This window comes from Manacus vitellinus, unplaced genomic scaffold (assembly GCF_001715985.3).
Source record: "Manacus vitellinus isolate BGI_N305 unplaced genomic scaffold, ASM171598v3 scaffold_43_pilon, whole genome shotgun sequence".
NCBI lineage: Eukaryota > Metazoa > Chordata > Aves > Passeriformes > Pipridae > Manacus > Manacus vitellinus.
Window position 1 is genome coordinate 6063380 of NW_021940560.1, and position 22158 is coordinate 6085537.

Consider the following 22158-nt stretch of genomic DNA (forward strand, 5'->3'; position numbering starts at 1 on the left):
ACATGACCTGGGGCAGGAAACCTACCTACAATTCCATTATTTTTTCAATAAAACTGTAATATTCAAATCACATTACAAAGGCTGTGCATAACAACATAACAACATGAGCAATGCCTTCTGTCCCAGTTACACCCACCTCTTGTGATGATCCAGGTAGCTGCAGATTGGAATGGACCACACAGGTGCTGGGCTGTAAACAATTCTTTTTTTCTCTTCTCATTATTGGAATAAGCAGCAGCATTGAGTTAAAAATAACCATTCTCCAGACCCGCAATTATTCTCCCAACTTGCACTTGTCTATACTCTCTTTTTCACTAATCACTGCAGCACAAAATATGCCAGAAAAGTTTGGAATCCAACTCCACTCTCAGACACAGTAAAGGACTAATAACACATGTTGTTTACACACATTTAATGCAACATACCAGAAGCAATTTTCTCACTCTCTTTAGCATTTTATTTGCTTATAAATACAAGTCAATACCACAAGATGGCACTTTCTTACTTGCAACACACACTATTATAAACACTTACCCTCTTCAAATGTTCCCAGAATTTTACGACATGTAACTTCTCAGTGGTTCTGAAACATTTAAAAAAGCAAGACCTTCTACAAACTGCATTTGTGTTTGATGTATATTAAATGAGGTCAGGTAATTAAATTCAAAAAAAGGAATTTATAAATATTTCAGATAAGAAAATTTAAATACAAAAGCAGAGTTTGTATTAATTAAACTGAATAACAATTCAAACTGGCCATAATGTATCTACATGGTTTAATATAATTTAAAATACTTTTTAAACAATCAAATCCTCTAGCCATTCATTAAAACACCTATCTACTCAACTCTTTAAAAAATATTCTTGGTTAAGAAACCACCTATGCTTTTTCATAACAATCCTTATTCTGTCCTGTAGGTGGAAATGAAGCAAAATCATATTCCAGACTAGAAAACAGGATAAGAAGGAAGAAACTTTAAAAAACCTGATAACTTCAGACACTTCAACTCATTCTTCCTTGCATTTCTCAAAATACATGATCTGGTTTTAAAGTCTTTGAATGAAATGTAAACACTAGAAAACTCATTGTTGAAGTATGTGAAGAATAAAGAACCCTGCACTAATATAGTGCATAATGATGCTGTGTCAAACTTGTCATTTACAGTAAATGTCACATTTTCCTTGGGATTGTCATGCCTTTTTTTTTTTTTTTAGATAATTCCTTTTGATGTCTGTAGATTCTCTCTTCTTTTTTTTTTTATTTTTTATTCCCATTGCTCAACAGGAAGAGCTGTATCTTCTGGTCTTTTCAGAAAAGCTTCACAGGATCCAAGTTTTAACTCTTTTTTTTTTTTTTTAAATAAAGAAATAGCAAAGTTTTAAGCTTGCAATACTTCTGTTCTGCCCAGTATATTACACATCAGGAGATTCCTCAAAAAACTGAGAAGTCGAAGAGTTCCAAAAAAGAAAGCAGTTAAGGCAGTTGATGTCTAGATTTGGATTTCTTTTACATGTTACATGTCAATGTCTCCATCGTAGGCCAAGGTTAGAGGCTTCTGCTGTGGAGGAGGGCTTTGATGCTGCTTCGTTTTTTTGCTGCAAGAAAAGCATTTCAGAAGACAAAACTATAAACTGTAATAAGCTCAGAAACGTCATCAAAACCCAAACTTCCATAAAAAATCAACATCCCACACTGGCTATTTAATTTTATAACTGGGTGATGCTGTTGTACAGTGGCTACTTCTAACACAGACCACATGGCCCCCCCTTGTGTGCTCTCACGTGTGTGGTACTGACACACAACCTGCCAAAAACGGGCAGCCAACTGTGCTCCTCATCTGCAGAGGAAATAAAGCACATTTGTTTCCCGTCTCTTCTCACAGCTGACAAAACAAAGAACACCTCGCAGAAAAATTGGAACACAAGCTGTCTAGGAGTGGGACATTCTCATTTTTCTTTGGCGTGGTATTGAAGCAACAATAATTATTATTGAGAAACACATTTCCTCACCAGCCTTCAAGTGATGGAAAAGTGGGTAATGTTATTTAAAAAATCCTCTGTATCCTCCAGTGTGAAGCCACAGAGAAATGGAGCTACATGGTTTGGAAAATAAAGGAGCTGCAAGTCCTAAGCAGCATCCAAACATGGTTATTAGAGCTTCTAACCAAAGAGAGAGACTGAGAGAAAGAATAGAAAAATGAAGGGGAATAAACTGGTGTTGGATGAAAGAGGGCAATGATGCTGTCAAGCCACAGTTGTGACTCTCTCGTTGCCTGCCCTGATCTGACAGGGGTCAGGCCAGCTTGCACCATTAATGTTTGTGAGTTCAGGCCAAATCCCTGGGCATTACCTTTCCAAATATTCAGACCAGGGAGTGCAACACTCTGCCAAGCTCTGCCAAGTCAGGCCCATCACCCCTGCCTGGTGCGACGGCTGCGCTGGAGGAGGGCAGACAACCCCCCTCCCAGTAAAGCCCAGCACCAGTGACACACTGGTGTAGATCAGGACCCGATACCCTGTCTTTAACAGTGGCTGGTAACATCAGCTTTAGACACAGGACATGTTTCCACCTGACATATTCACTGCAAAATCCTATTTAGGGATTTCCTCAGCTGGAGCGTACATCCGGAAAACCACAATTAACACCAGGAGACCCAATCTCCCATGAACTGTTATGCCTTCTCCAAATCCATTTATCTTCCTGGCATGCACAGTCCCCAGCAGCAGTAAGCTCACAAGGTAATAATGCACTGTGTGAAAAATAATATCTTTTGTTTATTTTAAACGAACATTTCATCAGATGCCTCCTACTTCTTTTATTGTGGGAAATAAAAATTCCCTAGCACCCTTTTCTCCCACATTCATGATTTCATAGATCTCTATTGTATTCCCACATCAAACATCATTTTCCAACTGAATGCCCCTATTCTATTTAGTCCTTCCTTGAGCAGAAGCCAGCTCCTCGATCCAATCATTCTCCTTGCCTTTCTTCAGTTTTACTTTATCTTTTTTTAAATAATACAATAAAACCCCTTTCTAATCCCAGTAGAAGTCTGAATAAATAAAAGGTCCTACTGATAACCAAAAAGAATTCTTTCCCTGCATGACCACTAAACTTCTTCACAATAATGCCTGTTAACAGTTAAAGTTTGGAGAGTTTTAATTACTCTGAGATAGGGGTCAAATGAAGGCACTTAGGTAATCCAATCTCCATCCTTTTCTAAAGCCTTGAGGGTTAAATCTCTGCAACACAGAGTGTTGTGATATATTTTGGATTGTTTAAGTAAATGAAAACTAGCTTTTATTTAAGGACAAAATACATGCCATACTTACCACATCAGATAGGATGTAAAAATCAGGAAAACTATGATGAAGAACCCACCAGCTGATACTCCATACACCCACATCTTCAGTTTACCATCTGTGGAAGATGAGGAAAAAGGACAGAGAGATGAAAGGGGAGCATAAAAAAAATTATTCTAAAATACATAAAAATTCAAGAGATTAATTAAAGAGAAATTAGTAGCAACATTGACGGGAAATGCAGCAAGGATTGGCTGGGAACAACCCATAAACCCCATATTTTTGATAGCAAAGGATATTTCTGTAAAAATCAACCATTTTAAAGACAAAATGCTAACTTTACTAAGGACCGTAGATTTTCCTCAATGAAAACTGAAACTGAGCTCTTCGTCCCAGTTTTCCAAAGCAGTGTTACTTCCTAACCCTGCTCTGGCTGAGCTCCCATAGCTCATTACAGGCAGCCTGGGCTTAGGGTACAGCACAGAAACACAACCCAGGCAGGCTCCTGGCCACAGAAAGGAGCAGGGACACAGGATAATTGGGGTACATTCACTTTAGAGCCCCAGTGGCTGCTCTGGCAGAGGCAATTCAACGCTGAGCTGACCCAGACAGACAGAGGTAACATCTCACGTGTTTAGCCCAAAGAAAAGAAGGTTGAGAAGGGGTGAGATTGTTCTCCATAAATACTCAGGGGTCAATTGGGGTAAACACCAGTGAGCACAAGTGGACAAGCTGCTTTGAGTTGGAAAACACTTGGGCAACAAATGGGAATAAATTCAGCTTAGAATAAAAACAAGAATAGACTTTGTGAGAGTAAGACGGATAAAGCTGTGAAAGAGCTTTCTGGCTGGGCCACAGAAGCAGGAGACATAACTGGCTTTAAGACAAGGTAAGGCTCCTGACTGGGCTGCTTGGTTGCAATGACCAGGGACCCCTGGAGGAACCCCTCCATGCACATGTGGGTTGGAGTCTGTCGAAACATTCCCTTGACTCAGAACACTTTATCTGCACAGGTCCTTAATGACAAGCTTTGCATTAATAATAACAATTGTTCAAAGACTGACATTTCTGTTTCTCGCTCTGTTCTGCCTGTACAGCTTTCCTTGAGGGGAGAAGGTTTGGTACTTTTCCATGCAGCAGCAGTCTGAGCTGATTCACATCAACAGAGCTGCAAATACACACTGGAGGCAGGAACAGGAACCTGTGCTGTGCCCACAGACACGGTTTGACAGAGGCCATTTCAAACTCAGTCAAGTGAGAGGGACAATCACTGAGCCTGGTTTACATTTTACGTTTGAATCACATTTTTTTTCAAAGGGAAACACATTTAATCAGATCCCATTCCTTCTCATTTTTCTTCCAGGCCTTGTGTAAAGACTGAGTACCTCTCTCACACATTTTCTCTTCTCCTTGAAACACTTGCAGACTACCTCCCACGTGAGAAGAGTTCTGTTTGTCAGGTTTGGGATGGTTTGTTTGGGTTTTTTCCTGAAGTCCAGGTATGAAATTGGTTGCCCTCTCAACTGGAGAAGGCCAAGAAACATTTAGCAGTCCTGCAAAGGGACTGTCACAGCCACAGAAAGGCATCACAGCATGTCTGCTATGAAGGCAGCTCTGCTCTACATCCCCAACAGAAAGGCACTGGACCATGTCATCCGACAATTTAAGCAATGCTATTTAAATTGCCTCTCTACTTGAAAAAAAGTTTCTGTACCTGAACTCTTGCCTCCCGGAGTGTGGTAAAGAGAGGAAAAACACAGCCTGATTTGAAATCAGTTCTGTGCACTCCTGCAGAGCATTTAGAAGAACAAAAACATCAGCCTCATTAAATCATAATAAAATTTGTGTTCCACACTGTAAACGGGAAGGGAAATCACAAATTACCTTGAGAAAGGCACATGTGCTTTCACTGACAGCTAGAAGTCCTTAGACATACACAAATGTCAAGGACTGTGGTGCTGCAGGGTGGAAAATGCCATCCATACGGGGAGCATTCACCACAGACCTGCTATCAAGAGCAGAACTCGTAGGCACCAGCAGTTTCCTGGCGGAGCCAGCACTAACTATTGCAAACCCCCACACTAGGGAGCCTGAGAGCCTCTTCAAGGCAAGTAATTACAATGAAGTTAGACAAAGGGGAGTGATTTGAAGAGCACCAGCCATGAGCTGGGGTCTGAAGAGCACCCACAGACTGAAGAGTTTACTGCAGTATGCCATGGGGTTGGTGATACATTTAACACACATGGAGCACCTTTATTCCTTTCCTGTATATTGGTTCTATAACATTTCTGGCCTAAAATTAAGTAACACCGTGTTCTGTAAAAGCTCCCTAGTCCCTATTTCTGTTACAGTCCCGGGGGAGAGTTGGCTCCCAGATGCTGCACTGAGGTCAAGCCCACTAGAAGCTTTCAGGGCTGCAGACTCGAATGCTGATTTAAAAACAGGATTGCAGCATCCACCTACACCTCCCTCTCTTTTTCTAACCCCATAAAGGTACCAGCCAAAGAGATGACACCCAAGTTAGACAGCCTACAGAAGGCCAGGGATGCTGAAAAAATGGCAATTAACCCCAAACCTGTGATTCAAACTGATGCTGAACTGCGTGGGCTTCTGGATGAAGGGCTTGATCGAAAACCAGACAACTTTAGAAGGCTTTGGACTGAGCTCTCTGAGCCCAGAGACTGTCAACGCAAAGGTTAACTACTGTATGCAGATCAAATATGTAAATGTAACATTCAAAGTGTGATCACATATATCAGACAGAATTATGGCTCCCTGAATCCCCCTAACACAACGTTTTGTTACATGTTTTCCAAAGTCTTGTGTTCATTAGAAACTAATTGCAAACAAATGCTGTGCCAGGCACCAGGAGAGAGGGAAGACTGCACTGCCAGTATTTTAGAAGACAAGGAGAACAAATGTGTTTTGGTAAAACCTGATGCACCTGACGAGTTGGCTTCCCATTTTAAAGCCCTGTTTGCATTTCAGAAATTTGTTTTGGATGAATTCATGTTCAAAACAACAGTCAAAATGGGAATCAGCTATTACTACAGCACTAGCCCTGTGGACCAGTCTGGGCACATCCGGTACACGGTTCCATCTGGGAAGGATTTTATGCTGTGGATGTCAAAGATCCACCTGGGATGAGTTGCTCGGGCACAGCGGCTTGCCTACTTTTTTGGGGTGTTTTTAATGCCAGAACTTTAACATTTAAACTCTAAACTCTGCACTTTTTAGCTTGTTCTTTTCATATACTCTTGAAATACAACAAGAAACAACCAATGCTTTGTTTAATGAAATCTTAAGCACTTTTTGCTCTGAATCTTCTCAAGCGTTGGTGATCAATATCTTTCCTAGTCCAAACATATTACCTTCTAGAAACATCATCAGATAATAGTTCTAAGCATCCCCCCAAATCACATAGGAGTATACTTTTGCAAAACATTATTGCCTCATTCTGTCTTTGCTATCTCTCAACATAAGAGATTGTGATTCCTCTGAATAGGCACAAAGGCATGAAAGACAGCACACGAGTCAGAAACTGGGAGGCTGCTCTGCAGCTCCCAGACACAGTCTCTGATGTTATGATCTACAAAGCTTGTACCTTTCTTCTACGGAAACATTTTAAAGACAATTTATTCCATTCATATTTAAGTTTTTCACCTGGATTAAAAGGTTGAATAGACCATCCTTTGAAAATGTCATGCATTTTTGAGTTGACAGGTTTATTTTTTCCAGCAATGGTCTTAACATCGGCTTTCTTATCTTCTAAACCTGGTACCTTCACGCAGTAATCCAGGAAACCATTTGATCTCATTACTTCTGTGTATCCTCGCTCACAACCGCAGACTCCTCTCTGGAGATAAAAGGGAATTCAGCATTAAACCAGACAGTGCCCCCTCACAGAACAGTGCACACTGTAGGGAAACCACGAAGAAACTGCAAGGTATAACCTGCACGTGCAACTTCACCACCAACAACCAAGCCAAACCACCCAGGAACTGGTGCCTGCAAACCCATTTCAGTTCAAAAAAACCAAACATATTTGGGGAAATAGAGTTGAAAAAGAGTCTGCAATTATGGAGAAGCCTAACATACAAACATTTTCATCACAACAGGCTTAATAACAGGAATCTGTGGCAAACTCCTCTCGTTGGTAACAATTTTCCCACTGACCCTGCTGGGCATTAGAAGAGATGAACCAGAAACAATCCCCCTTCAGACCCAAACCCTCCTCCTGTATCTCCACTCGAGTATTTCACGGGGTTATCTAAAATGAAGTTTTCTTGTGGCCAAATATTCACTGTCCTGGATCAGTCTAAGCAGTTTGGTCAAGAGCTTTTTTAGAAGTCTGTCGTTTGCTAAATAGATACTCCATTTTATGGATTTCTACCTTAAAACAGCTTCTTTGTATTATTTTTCTTTGCTAATTACTTTATAATTTCTTTCTGAGAGTCTTGATACATACACTTGGTTATGATCCAAACAGGTGATTGATTCTTTTATCTCCTCTTTTACAGAAGTTTTAAACAGTCCATTTTCTATGGGAGAGTATAACAGCATTCAATGAAATTTTAACCAATAAAATTAAACCAAGAGTCCCCAAACCCCTCCACAGAACAAACCCAAAGCTGTAACACCACATAAACACTCCATCACTCGTTTGTGCCGGTTTATGGTTTCCTTTCAGGATGAAATTCCCACAACTTCCTCGAGGTGGTACCACGGACACACTAAACTACTTTCTAGGTCCTGGAATGCATTTAGGATCCAGATGCTAATTGATTAGATTTTGCAGTGCTAATTTCCTAACCATAATTACCTGCGTGCAGTAGGAGAAGGGTTTCCTACACGCCGGGCTGCAGTGCCGAACTTCCGCAGGTTTTGTCCGAAGAGGACACCCTCCTGGAAAAGAAAATACTGAGTGCCTTCAAGGGCATGTTCTTTGACTTGGATCACCACAGTGTGAGAAGTGCTTGCTTACTTATTTTATATAGTTAAATACTAGTCTATTATGCACATTAGCATAATATCTGTAGGCATCGTATTAATTAATTTGCCTTAACAGGGCAGGGAATTATTATAATACCCATCTTGTAAATGGAGAACAGAGATATAGAGATATAAGCAATTTGCCACGGGCCACATAGGAAGTTAGGGAAAGAATGGGGAATTAGATGCAGATCTTCTGTGTCCTCATTAATGTCTTATCGACATAAGAAGACATAATCCACATAACGTCTTTGCCCATCCTCACTCAGGGAAGCCTGTGCTTCTGTAGGAACAAAAATATGTTAATGAGTTCTTAAATACTTGGTAACCTTTGCACATAAGATTTTTGTTATTATCTTAACCAGTCATTATAAATAGAACTAGATAAAAACATCTGCATTTTCATTTCTACTCTCTCATTCACCCTGTGCATATTGAAAGAGACCCTGTGGATATGCAAGCCCTACTGCCTTTGTCAATCTCTGGTAGAGCTTCAAAGTTCTGATGAATTTCCCTTTTCATCCTGCACAGGCAGAATTTGTAGGTCACAGTCATAGCAGGGACCTCACAGTTTGAGTGATTTGAGACTCCTGCATGTTGAAAGGAAGAAGAGGTACAGAAGGTGGGGTCTCTACCACACGTGCAATGTTCTCTTCTACTCTTCACAGGAAGGTTTCACTGAGGGTTGTGCAAGTCAGCCCAGGCAGCCCTCTAGGATGTGTACACTTATTTCTTCTTGTGAGCAGTCCAACAGTAAGGATAACTAGCCCAAATACTCCCATGTAATATATGCGTGATGCTGGTCTGACAGCAAGGCTGGTAAGCTCCCATCTGTCTTTGCTATACACAAATCTAAACTGAAATTCTGGAAGAGTGAGGAAGGATGTCCAACTCCCTCTGAGAAACAGATGCAGAAAAAGAGAAGTCTGGATGGAGACATTTCATTCATAATCATGCGAGGCAGTTTGGGGAGATACCTGTGACATTCATTCCATCCGAGCGCTGACACCACACTGTGCGAACGTTGTCTTGCCAAAGGCTGGTTTTCCACAAGTAGTCATAACACTTCCCTCCTGCAATATCAACATCAGTTAGTCTTTACCTTGCAACTAATCCAGAATAAACTCTTGACAGGGAGGAAGCCAAGCTACCTGAGCAAGGCCGAGTTTCCATTTCTTGCCCGGCGCAGTTCTCCTGGTTCTCCAGAGACTGAACAATGAGCGCCCGGGATCGAGACTGGCGCCCCGTTGTCTCAAAGCTCCTGCCATTGATGCAGGTGAGCTCGCAGGAGCTCCACTCTGACCACTCTGTCAGGTGGCAGTCACCTGTACATTGAAAGAATAAATCACACGTTTGCAAAAAGAATCAGCCTTGAAGGACAAGGACAACCTAAGCATACAACCGTTTTAACAGTGAAATATCCCAGGTACGTCATCCAGAGGTATGCAATATTCGGATTTTCTGCTTCACGGGGAATCTCATTTTCTCAAAAAACAAAGGAAGTCTTTTTCAGGTGGTCTAGAAACAGCAGAGTGAGCATTTACCTGATCTGCTGAAGCACAAATTCTTACTACAACAGCTGACAGCACTCGGAGCTACAGGAGCATATCCACCTCAGACAGCTATCACAGTCAGGAATGCACCATGACTTCCCAAAGACTTTACCTGGGCAAGGCACAGAGCAGGGTAACTGCAGCACACTCTCTTTCGATGGCAGCTCACCACATAATGCATTTTCTACTGGTTTGGATGTAGCAGAAACAGATGCATCATGTACTACACACGTGAGGTTGCGGACCTGCAATCCATCTCCACACTGTCCACCCTATAAAATGATAAAAGGGAACAGGGGCACACATCACTGACATTAGCAGATGACAAAAGAAACACATTTGATTCCAACTAAAAAGTGTTCAAAGATCCAAAGTTGGTCTTTGGATGTCAATAGTATCCCCTGCAATAGTTATGCAAATCTCTGTACACATCTCTACAGAAGCTCAGAGGCAGGGGCAGAGCCAGACAGAAAAGTGCGGGAAATGTAACTCAAACTGGGGAAGAGGTGGGTACCATAAAGGATTAATACCATAAAGGATTAATACCATCTTTGGGGTCAGCCCTTCATGCCTTTTACTTGAGCTAGTGAATTTCCTGATTCTTAATTAATGCCCAGTTACATGAACACAAACATTTTCGGCTTCTCTAAAGAAGCCAAGAGCAGAACCTGCCCATAAGGAAGGGACATTTCCTCTACCCTCCTTTGATGAGGCAGACCAAGAAGAGCACTTACATGCTTTAAACCCTGCAACAACAAAAATCCTCCAGGTCAGTTAACTGGGCTGCCAGGGTTATTGTGCATTAGGCTGGCTGTGTAATGTTCTAAAGAGAACGACCACTTCTGGAGCAGACATGAGATCCCCAGCTTGAGTCACACACTCCAGCAGAACATCAACCCAAGCCAGTCATCACCTGTCAGCACTAAACCCCAATTGAACAAGCAAAAGGAGGCTCCATCTGAGCCACTCCATGCTCATCGAGCCCAGTTCTGAAATATTTAGTCATATACCAAACCACTTGCTGAAGAGGACTTACTTTACTGCAAAATCAATACTGTTTGGCTAAAGCTATGGTCAAGGGCTGAGGATGCTGCAAGAGCTGAAGTGCTGAGGCTATTTCTAGAGGCTGGAATTGTTTCCTTCTCATCTGACAAACAGAGCTCCAATGCTGTTGAGGTGGATGCCTTAAACCTGCGTGATGCCTTAAGAATGTGCACCTGAAGCCTTGAGGAAATGCCACTTTGCAAAATTCAGTAAACAAAACTCAAGAAGAAGGAAGAAACATTGCTTTTATATAACTGAGGGACGTGCTCCTTTGGATTTCTTGGCAGTGGATTCTCTTTAAATAATGGACTTAATCTGCAGAACAGAATGGCTCCTACTGAGTGCATTCACCCAGTAGCAGATTCAATAGCAGGAATCTCAAGAATGGCTCTCCTGCACACACCTGGCTGCTTTTCACTCTCTCCATCCCTTCTGTTGCAGACCCGCAATGAAATGGAAATAGGAACATAACTAGCTGGATTTAGAGAAGTTGCTAATCAAAAGCATCTTAGAGATTAAAGTAGATTTACTACATGCAGCCAGATTCCAAGTTTTTAACACCATGTTTCACTTTAGTCAGGATGTAACTTACTGTTCTAAATTACTGTTTCACCACTGAAGCCTCTATTGTGGTCTGAGATTAATGGTGTGTGAATAACTCATGCAGCTGTCAGTTGAGTTAGAGTGCTTAGAAATGGCTGGTGGAAACAGAAGACGATGGAAGAAAATTCTTGGGGGAAATGGGCACTAATCAAACTGCAGTATTTCCAGAGTGACTAAATGACTGGAGAGGACAAAAGAAGTTTTCAAAAATATTCTTCTTCTTCTATAAACAATATATACTTATGTACATATCAATATATAAATAGTAATAAGAATACTGAGATATAAATAGATCAAAATAATAATTTTTTCAGTAAAAGTCTCTCATAAAAGTCCACATGCAACACTCTTCATTTTTATATCACGCAATACTGAAACTACATTCATATTTCAATATTTAGAATAAAAAATAAATATAAACTATGAACTCTCAAATAATCCTAAAGACCAAGGTTTTCTTTTTAACAGTGGCTTCCATTTGCTTGCTTTCTTTCAAGACCTTAATTGAACACACTTAAAAGATAAAATGTGACCCTGTCACTTACAGTAGGAGATCCTTTTTGGTATATTTGGAAAAGTCTTAAGCAAAGCAGGAGCACTGCTTTAACTTCCTTATCAACTTCAAAATTATTCATGTCCCCAAAATTATACATCTGAAGTTCTAATTAATAGAGGATCATTAATAGTGGAGCCGGAGGAAGTTCACGGCAGCAATGGCACACTGAGGATGCAGGGAATAGCTGCTAATCAGAGAACTGCCAAGGAAACCATCACATATTCAAAACACAGGAGAACAAATCTGTATTGTAAATGCTCTTTCTTGGAAGGTATGATCCCCTGAGGTTTGCCTAGAACCGGGATTTGCCTCTTGAGTTATGATCTCTTTGTGGGAAATACATTAGAATTTGCTTTCCAGGGGGGATTTCTGTCATTTGGCTGCAAAAATTTCTATGCTGACCCTACAGAGGATGCAGAACCCATCCTGGGTTCCCTAAATAAAGCCAGGACATACGTGCCCCTCCACCAGCACCTACATGGAGCCTTCACCTCGTACTCTCCTTGAACCAACCACCACTGGCAAAGTAAGGAAAAGGTTTACACCAGGACTCTGTTTGACAGCCAGGTATCTCTGGAGTTCAGCAACACACTAATGTAAGGCAGCATCTCCACAAACCTCCCACATCACCCACATATAACACACTGATAAGACAGGAGATAACAGCCCCAGTGAGATGCTTTGCCCAGAAGTGCCTTTAAGAAAAGTTTTCCCTTTTTGGCTTTTGCTGGGGTTCATGTGTTCACAATTATTTTAGGTAAAGAGTTGATTGGGCAAATGCTTTCACAGGTTGATAAGCATTTAATCAGGTAAAAGTCTTCTCTAATGAGGGAACATTGTATGATCACATTTAAGGGAGTGCTTTTAAAACACATTAGAAAGGAAAGGTTTTTAGTCTCCTTAGGAATGTCAGCCAGCTGGTGTTTGATAATGCCTAAGCTACTTCACTTACATCCCTTTAATGGAAAAAATGATCAACAGTGTCAGCCACTGTTAAAATTGTTTTTTAAGCTAATCAGGGTAAACCATTTCAGCTCTAGGAGGATAATCACTAATGTCCTGTAACCCTTTAAGACTGGTTGTATTGACCAGTTCCCAAATTGTGCATCCCTCTGAACACAGCAGAAATGCCCCATGCCACCAGCAGGTGTGGCTGGGACATGTGTAATTACTTGGAGACCAGGGCACTGTGACAATCAACAGAGAACACATATAGCAGGCTCTATTCCTAAACATGCAGACACTTCTAATTATTCACATGAAATCAGTTTAACATAAAACAGTCCTTCTACAACTAGGAAATGCAGTCTCAGTTATCTCATAATACAAGGAAAAAATATTTTGGCCTTATAATTAGTTGTCCCGTTTCTATTTATTACAGGAAGACACTTTCACACTATGCATTTTGGTCTTACCATAGGATGCACTTACCTTATTTCACAAAGCATCCTTGAAAACAGGACTTCTAAAAGCTTTCTTTAGAACGCTGGTTTAAGCTTCTTTTCCAGTAAAGCACAGGAATAAATCACCCAGTATTTATGAACTACATTTAATTCCTAAGCACCTCATTAAAGAGAGAGTGAACATGAATAGAATGGCTCCCCTCCAAAACAAAGTAAAGGGTAGAGAAGCTACACAGTGGTAATTTAAGGAGAGAAGCAGACTCTATCTCACTGAATGTGGGGATGATATCTGGGTTAGGAGAGGCTGTGATTATTTGCTCTGAGCTGAAATTTAGCTGGGTTCTGGATGAGCTCACTTTTAATCTGCACAATGTGTTATTTATCTGGAGTGAGCCAGGGTGTTAATTCAGCTTCCCTACTAATTCTTTTATCAGCTATGTTAGCTCCTATGGCTGAAGGTCTGTTCCCTTATGTTTAACAGGATTTGCTTACATTAGCTATCAGATGATGCTATCATTTTGTTCTATTTATGTTATACATAAATAAATACTGAATGCAGCATATACAAGGACCATATTCACATCACTAGTTGCAATGAGTCGATTATAGAAAGTACAAATATATTTCTGTTTCTCTGATCTTGGACTGTACAAAGACTGTCATGCTCCAGATTTCATGTGTGAAAACGTGGGAAAATTCTGGGTATCTATTGTGCCACTCACATATTCACTACATGTCTGTCTACCACACTTAGAAACCACACAGGTATTCAAGGCATTGGCAGTGTGGGAGGGGGCAGAGCAGAAAACACAAGGCATGTGTGTCTTTATGTGCATTATTGGCCTCAATCTCTTACATGGTATAATGTGGAGAAGCAGCCACAGATCTGGCACAGGTCCTGTCCCCCGGGACCAGACAGGGCACTTTTCCACTCAACCACACTTCTCTCACCTCCATTTCAGCAAAACCAGATTTAAGCAGCCTGATAAACCTCACTGTGAAAGATTCACCTCTGCTTAAACTGGGTTACCGACTAATATGTTTTAATATTGGAAATGTGATCTAACAGATAAAGAGAGAAGAAAAAGCACAGAGGGGAACAAAAAGTCAATTCAAGCTTGATGCAAGTCACTGACAGTGAAAAAAATGATGGCTCCAGTGCTGTGCAGAGGTGCCAAGTGCAGGGACAGCACATCAGAACTGAATCCAGACATTTTTAGATCATTAAAAAGATAGCCAGGGTACAGAAAAAGTAGAAACCAGCCTCTCATAAAAGGACTTGCACTACTGTACCGGAGACCTGGTGGGGGAAGACCTTCTATACAGTACTTTTAAAAAAAGGAAATAAAAAAGATAAAAAGGCTAAGCTCTCTTGATATCTAGTGCATCTATTTTCTTTTTAGAGTTGTTTTATATAATTAAATTATAGGTCATCATATCTACGCCCACTGAAACACATTCACTCCATAAATCCCTTTTAATAGTTCTGTAAGTTTATGGTACTTGAACCCATATTGCTATCTATGAAGGGCTGCTGACGGCTGGAAGATGAGGTGCAGAGACTTACCACTCCTGAACTTCCCCTGCTTCCCTGTGGATCTTATCAGCACCTTCACCAGCCACAGAGACAGTGAACAATAGCCCCAACTGGGTTTTGTGGTCGACCCCAGGCACAGGGAGCCCCTGCAGCCCTTGGGGAGCACCAGGGAAAGCCGTACCTGGACTCTGCAGGGAGACCACGGCCCCAGGAGCCAGCTGTAGCAGGGCTTCACCGGGCAGCTCCTGTGCTGGATGAGCTGCTCCGGGCAGGGCCGGCCCTCGCCTGCTGCCCGCAGGACCACGGAGCGCCCACGCACCATCTGGCCTAGGCGAGGGGAGAGCACACACACGGAGAAGGACAGACAGAGGGAGAGAGAGAGAGAGACAGGTTTTGTAATTTATCAGCATTGCCAGCTCATTTCCCACCACTAAAATCTGCTCAAAAAGCAATTAATTGGGAAGACTGGATAATATGGTTGCGATTGCTAAGTAATGCAGCCACTGATATTTTCAAGCACACTTTTTAAAACACGGTTTTGTATGTTTCCCAAATACAGCGTTTGTTTATGCAGCACATTTAAATACTTGACTAAATCCTGATTATTAAATATGACAAGAAAATAATTCCTATGGCAGCAGCATTTCTACCACCATGTATTCAATATGTTTCCAGAGATTTTTAACAAATGAAATTTTCTTTTTATGAACAATTATGTGGACCTAATTTGAAAACTGCAAACACTGTAGTGGCTATTACCATCCATAACCACTTCTACCATTTCATTAAAATCCTATTTATTATTGGTGAAAACTTCTTCAGCCACTGAATGGAAAAAGCAATTATGTTACTACTTTTGAACTAATAAAACTGAATATATTCATTAAAGTTACAGCAATTCCATTTCCGTCTCCTTTGCTGTCCATTTATGTCCAGGAATGTTTTCACTCAAAATGTTTCAATTAGAATTCTGGCTCCAATTAAAAAGAAGAGTGGAAAGGAAAAAGCCCTTATGCAATAGAATGCAGAAGATTGTGCTGGACATAAAATTTCTGCCTTGTCTTTCAATATATGTGGATTTGAGTTAAAAACTAAAAGGTCTGGGCATTAAGGGCAGACACAGACAACAAGGCAGAAGCGAGTGGTAATTGCTAACCCAGAGAAAAGGAAGAGATAAGGTGTTGTGGTGGAGCTCTCCCATTGGGATCACAGCCTTTCAGCTGCTTTTGTGACCAGAGGGGAGTGTAGGGGGAGCAAACACCCTGCAAAACGGGAAGGCTGCAATATCCAGCCAGATCCTTCTCCCAGCTATTTATGCACATCCTTTTTAATTAAAAATATTGCAGGTGTAAGGCACATCTCTAATAACTGTCATTGGCACCACCTAAAGAGCAGAGTTTCCAAAACATTTTAGTAAATAAAAATGAAAAACAGACACACCTGATAAAGGTACTGATGGGATACCTTAGCAAGCTATCTTACCTTTACAATGCTATTCCCTTGCTCTTACCCATTGAATTCCATTTTTAAACCCATTTAAACCAATTTTAAGACTTCTTCCTTTTCCAATTCTAATTCCCTAGACCTGGGGAGTTTGTAACAGAAGTGATGATAAAAGCTCTTATCCACATGACTGTGCATTCAGCTGTCACGGAATCAGATACATTAGAAGGTGGAAAAAATTCTACCAGCTGAGAGGAAAGGAAAGAAACTCCTGCAGTTCACTGGGGAGTCAGAGCAAGGGAAGAGAAGCATCCCAGCCTGCTGTTGATGAATCTCACAGCAAGCCTCCCTGGCCCAACAGGCCAAAATTAGCTATTCCTTCCCCTCCAGCCAGACACCAAATTTGCCAAATTCTTCCTAATGCTGAATGCTGAGGACTGGTGAGCCATGGAAAAAAGGCTCTTTGGGAATGGTGGGCAGCCCACAGCTGCAGGGTTCTGGGGACACTCTGGGACATGCAGGTCCTCCAGCCAGGCAGCTTTGCAGCCCTGCCAGGCACCACCTTCCCACATGGAGCTATGGAAAAGGAAGCCTCCTAAGATTAAAAGATCCAATTTCCTTAGGAGGGACTTGAAAGCCTGAAGCATTCATCAAGCTATTTTAATTAACAAAATAATTTCCTTTTGTACACTCTGTTTAACATGTTTCTAGCAAAACGTAAATGGGAAGATCATTCAGTAGAGAACGCTATTTTCTTTTAAGAGGAATTAACAGCCTTTCTGTATTTATTTCCATTTTGGTTTCTTGCAGTTGGTTAACCAAACTATTGAAACTTCACTACAGTCCCAATGGTCAGCTGAGGCTTGACTCATTTAGTCTATCACTTTCTTTTTACACGGTGAATAAATCACTGAAGAAAGACATTTCATTGAAACCTTTCTTTGCACAATGACTGCAGTGAGTTTCTTAAAGCTCTGATTTCTTTTTCCACTCCACAAACAGTATCTAGGTGCTCAACTACCACTCAAGTAGCAGAAAAACTCCCTGGTTTTTCTTTTTAAATACCTTATCTTTTGCTGCCTATGCAGAAGAGAATCTTACTGCATCTGAAATTAATTTTCTTCCCATACAAACTCTGCAAGTTGAAGCAATCTTAGTTGTGCCTTTAACTTCCCACTGTATTTTTCTTTAATTTCCCAATGTATTGGCCACATCTCTGATTCCTCTGCTCTGCAGTATTAAATGATACAAAAATTAAGACAGAAAGTGGGCTGAAAATTGAAAATTAGTATTTCTTCATTTGCTCGATTTTGAAAGAGTCTGGTCTTGTTGATGCTGGTCTCTTAAAATTCTGTTTTGTGTCTGCAGCCAGAATTTCATCTCAGATACATAGGATCATATTTTCAGATCAGGTTAATGAGATTTTTTTACCCCCCCAAAAATCTTGCCATTCCTTGCTTTTATCCACACAAAGTGATGTGTCATGGCTGAAACCAAGCTGATTAAAATTCCTGCTACAGTTCACCCCAGTCAAAACGACTAACATGTTGTAACCAGTTTGATGACTGTGGGCAGAGCACATAAAACACAGCTCTACCAAGAAACTCTGAGAACAGACTGGGGATCAAGTTACTTAAATAAGCCCTGGAAGTCAGGTTAGGTCCAGTCACAAGGTAATAAACAGGGCTTTTCACCCATTTCCCACTGCCAGTCCCTCCAGGAGGCACTGGAGCATCCACAGCTCAGGGAGAGCTCTTGGTGGCCCCTCTTCCAGCAGCATTTCCCACCGCTGTCAGACTGGACCCTGCCAAGTTTGAGTAGCAAGCAAGAAAGCATCACAAAAAGTTCTTCTTCAGAAGGCAACGCCACAAATGTTTTACCAAACTGGTGATGAATCGGGGAAGAATATAACCACCAAATCTTTCAGCTGTGCACATCCTTGTTCTCCCTCGTTTCTGTCCCACAGGTCAGTCTGGTGTTGGGATGCACATCTCTGCAACCTGCTATGTCTCTTCTGGGCTCTGAGGACTGAGCAAGGCACAGCAATGTGCCTCAGAGTAATTCAGGTAAATCTCACAATTCATCTGATAAAGACAGCTTTGCAAGTGGAAAAGCACAGGTTTAGGGGGTTTTATAAATTCAGTCCTCCTGTGAGAGAACTTGGGAGAAACCATATGGGATTGGAAAACGTTTACGTAGAAAAATTCAGCATCCTCATGTATTTATTCGCCTTAACAAAGGAAATTCAATTTGCTGGGGATTAGCTTTACCAAACATCCTTCCAAGTAACTTTGATTCAGGCCATGAAAGCCTCATCCATTAAGGCAGTACTATACATCTTTTCATAGCAGTACAGCAGCTGATAGGAGGGACCCTTACATATAACCCAATGTCAGCCTAAAGCCCTAGCCAGCATCCTGAACAGATGCTGCCCAGAACTACAGCTGCAACAGGCAAATATCCATTACACATCTCCGTAGGCTCAGCACAGGTAGGAAAGAGAGATCTACTTTACTCATCATCATTTATAAAAATCAATATATTCGCCTTTGGCTGCTGTGTACCAGAACTGTACTAGATGTCAGTGCCACATGCACAGCAGCACCACTTCATGTTTAAATGCACTACTCCACAAAATAAAACCTGCACAAGAAAAAGAGCCATCCATTAAAATATATCAGAGCAAACTGTTACAGGAAGAGATGGACAGAATAAAAACGTTAGCAACAACGCTAGAGTAAAAAAAACACATGAAAACGCAAATCCAGCAACATTAAATTTTGATCTGAATCGTATTTAAATTATGTTTCTCTTTGAAGTCCTTGATGGTGCTTCTGCAGGCCCTTCACACGCTCTCCAAGAAAAGACAGAAAAGCAACATATTGTTGTGAGTAGATACAGTAATGGTGTGTTCAACTTGCTGTGAATTATTTCTGAATACCAAGTACCTAAGTCCTTTATTTCAGCTGTACCAAAGAGTGGGCAATTACTTACTGGCAAAGGGAAGCAGTATGAGTGTTTACTACAGCTAATTCCCACAGCTCATTTATTGTCATCCTTTGTTTTTTCCTGTCTAATTTGAGGCTTCATCCTATTCACATAAATGCCTGTGAGAAGCTCATGATGACTTCAAAGGTGTCGCTGTCCATGAACTTTTCGGTAGGAAACTCTCACTGTATTCATGTGTGAAGCACCACGTACAGATAAGTGCATAATTAATGTCTTCTCTGTTAATGCCATCATCAAGTAGTATTTATAACCAACTGGAACTCAGTGAGGAAGCTGAAATGATGGTGTTTGTGCTGCTGGAACCACACAAGGGCCATGGCCGCAGGACTGGTGCCAAGGTCCATCCACTATGGATGTTTGATATCAGGGTAGCTCCACACCTTAGGGCTGCTGCAGCAAAAGCCAAATCAGGACTGAGGATGCAGGAAAATAAACCATGTGCTGGAATAACTTGGATGCAAAGTACTTCTGTTTCACTGACGCTTTGGCATGAGTTTCAGAAGACTCCTGGGTCCCTGCAAAGCTATTCAAGTGGCAGAGAAGGACGAGCAAAACTTGGCTTCTTTATGATACAGTTTTTAGGACAGTTTTCCCAACTGCTCAGCTGCCATGGGTTCACAAAACAGTATCTCCAGCTTTAAAATCCATGTAAAACTACAGGAATAGTACCTGTCTATAGCCTATACAAGACAGCTCTCTAGCCAGCAACATAACAGAGTCATGATCTTTGAAGACCAGGAGATGACCCGTAAACTGAGCTGAGCTTGGGCTTGACCGTGTGATTCAAGCAGCCTTAGTGCAGTTTGGCACCTGCAGCCAGGACACTTGGGGACACTGGCTGGAAGGTCTGCTTTGGCAGGGAATGATGTTTCCAGCTTTCCTCTGATTTAGGACATGAAGTAACTCCTTGCATGCATTGGTAGCCACCAGCTCTTTAACCAGTCTTTAGAATTGGCACAATCATTTCAGGATCAGGGACACAATACAAGACCTACCTTCACTCAAGCACATCCTTTTTCAAACTATGCAATATAAGAGCTCAGGATGAAAAAGCCTTCAGGCATTATACAGAGTTTTAGCTCCTTGAGTGTGTTAAAAATCATAAAAAAGTTACAACCTGCTTTTGCACTATACTTTGTTTAATTTAGCAAGTGATTGAACACTCAAAAAATTAATTTAAGTTTATTCAGCAACATGAGCATTAACACTCCAAAATGGATGTTGAAGAAAAAATAAAATTTGGAATTAATAGTACTTCCAGAGTGTTGTTGTTAAAACACTGTCCATGAATTATTCATTTCTGTTAAGACAGCACTACTTCACAAATGGGCTAAAAGCTCAGCAAAGGAAGAACAGCACTAATCCTAATATTAAGCTTTTTCTGTAACGTGCTTTGATCTCCAGAATCCATCTGAAGGAGTCACTTTATGGAAGTTAAGAGCTTTTTTCTTTTTGACCTTAAGTGAATTTGATTCAAATATACATTATGGCTCTTGAATCTTAAAGACCATTAGCTGTACATCTAATGCACATCAGAAGCCTGAGAAATAATGTCTCAAGCTTACTTTGAATAAAACCTTCAATGCATTTCCTCATGTCAATACTCAAAGGGTTTTTTACATCCTATAAGTTGAAAAAGGTCCTAATCCTTTCACTTTTTGTATGCTGGTGAGCATTACTGGTTACAGAAAATCTTGCTGAAGTTACTGGGGTCACACAAGTATTAAGGGACCTGTGGATACAGGATGGAGACAGAGGCATATATTAAATGATGACAAATAGTTTTTGTGTATTTTCTTCAATGGGATCCAATTACGTGACTAAAAGTTACTTCACCAGAAGGTTCCTGTTTATTTATTTATCTCTCAAGATTACTGTAACACTCCCCAGCTCTTTGGTAGCTTTACATACTCCCTGTCTTAGGGGTTAATGTTTGCTATGACTGAATTCTGAGAGTTTGAATTAATTAATAAATAATCCTCTAGGCATCTGACTACTTGCTTCCTAAGTTGCATTTTTCACTTCAGAGTACTTTGGAAATAGCCTGCTTTGTTCAAAACACCCAAGACCTCAGGACCCTGAGAGTGTCCAAGATCACCTGTAACAAATTCAGTGTGATTTGGGGCTATCCCTGAGCTCTGTACCCCTGCTCAAGGATTGTCTGAGCCCACCTGGGGTTGGGGGCACTTTTTGTGCTGCATTGCTGAGATGTGGGGGGGAGGAGGACAGGCAGGGACTCACCACCAGAGCCACACGTGTGGGAGCACTGGGACCAGGCCGACCATGGGGAGAGCTGGCAGTCCACCGCACACCCCACCACACACCGGCTGCTCGTCTGCACGGGCTTCTCCAGGCGGAGCTGTGAAGTGACAAGGAAACACAGGCATCAGCTTCCCCGGGCCCCAGCCACCTCCTGCCACAGTCAAGCATCCAAACAAAAACTGGCAGCAACTCCAGCAGGATACCAGCATCAAGGACCTTTCCCAAGGATGCAACGAGTGAAAGCAGTTTCAGTGTTGAAGCACTTCACATCTAAGCATCTCTGCTGATTTTGGCTGGGGTAGAGTTAATTTTCTTCCCACTGGCTGGTATGGGGCTGCATTTTGGATTTGTGCTGAATACAGTGATGATAATAGAGATGTTTTTGTTATTGCTGAGCAGGGCTCACATGGAGCCAAGGCCTTTTCTGATTTTCGTACTGGGGCTGGGGGTGCA

General features: G+C 41.4%; 1 protein-coding gene across 1 annotated transcript in view; it reads right to left on the reverse strand.

Moving 5' to 3' along the window:
• Positions 1-439: 439 nt before the first annotated feature.
• Positions 440-22158, reverse strand: part of THSD7B (thrombospondin type 1 domain containing 7B) — a 264674-nt gene continuing 242955 nt past the window's right edge. Inside the window, exons 20-28 of the mRNA XM_029962200.1 lie at positions 21685-21802; positions 15173-15318; positions 9961-10120; positions 9447-9620; positions 9273-9368; positions 8126-8208; positions 6967-7159; positions 3334-3421; positions 440-1596 (exon numbers count right to left, since the gene is read on the reverse strand). Of these exons, the coding sequence (XP_029818060.1) occupies positions 1515-1596; positions 3334-3421; positions 6967-7159; positions 8126-8208; positions 9273-9368; positions 9447-9620; positions 9961-10120; positions 15173-15318; positions 21685-21802 (1140 nt within the window). The 3' untranslated portion in view covers positions 440-1514. The remainder of the gene's footprint in view (positions 1597-3333; positions 3422-6966; positions 7160-8125; positions 8209-9272; positions 9369-9446; positions 9621-9960; positions 10121-15172; positions 15319-21684; positions 21803-22158) is intronic.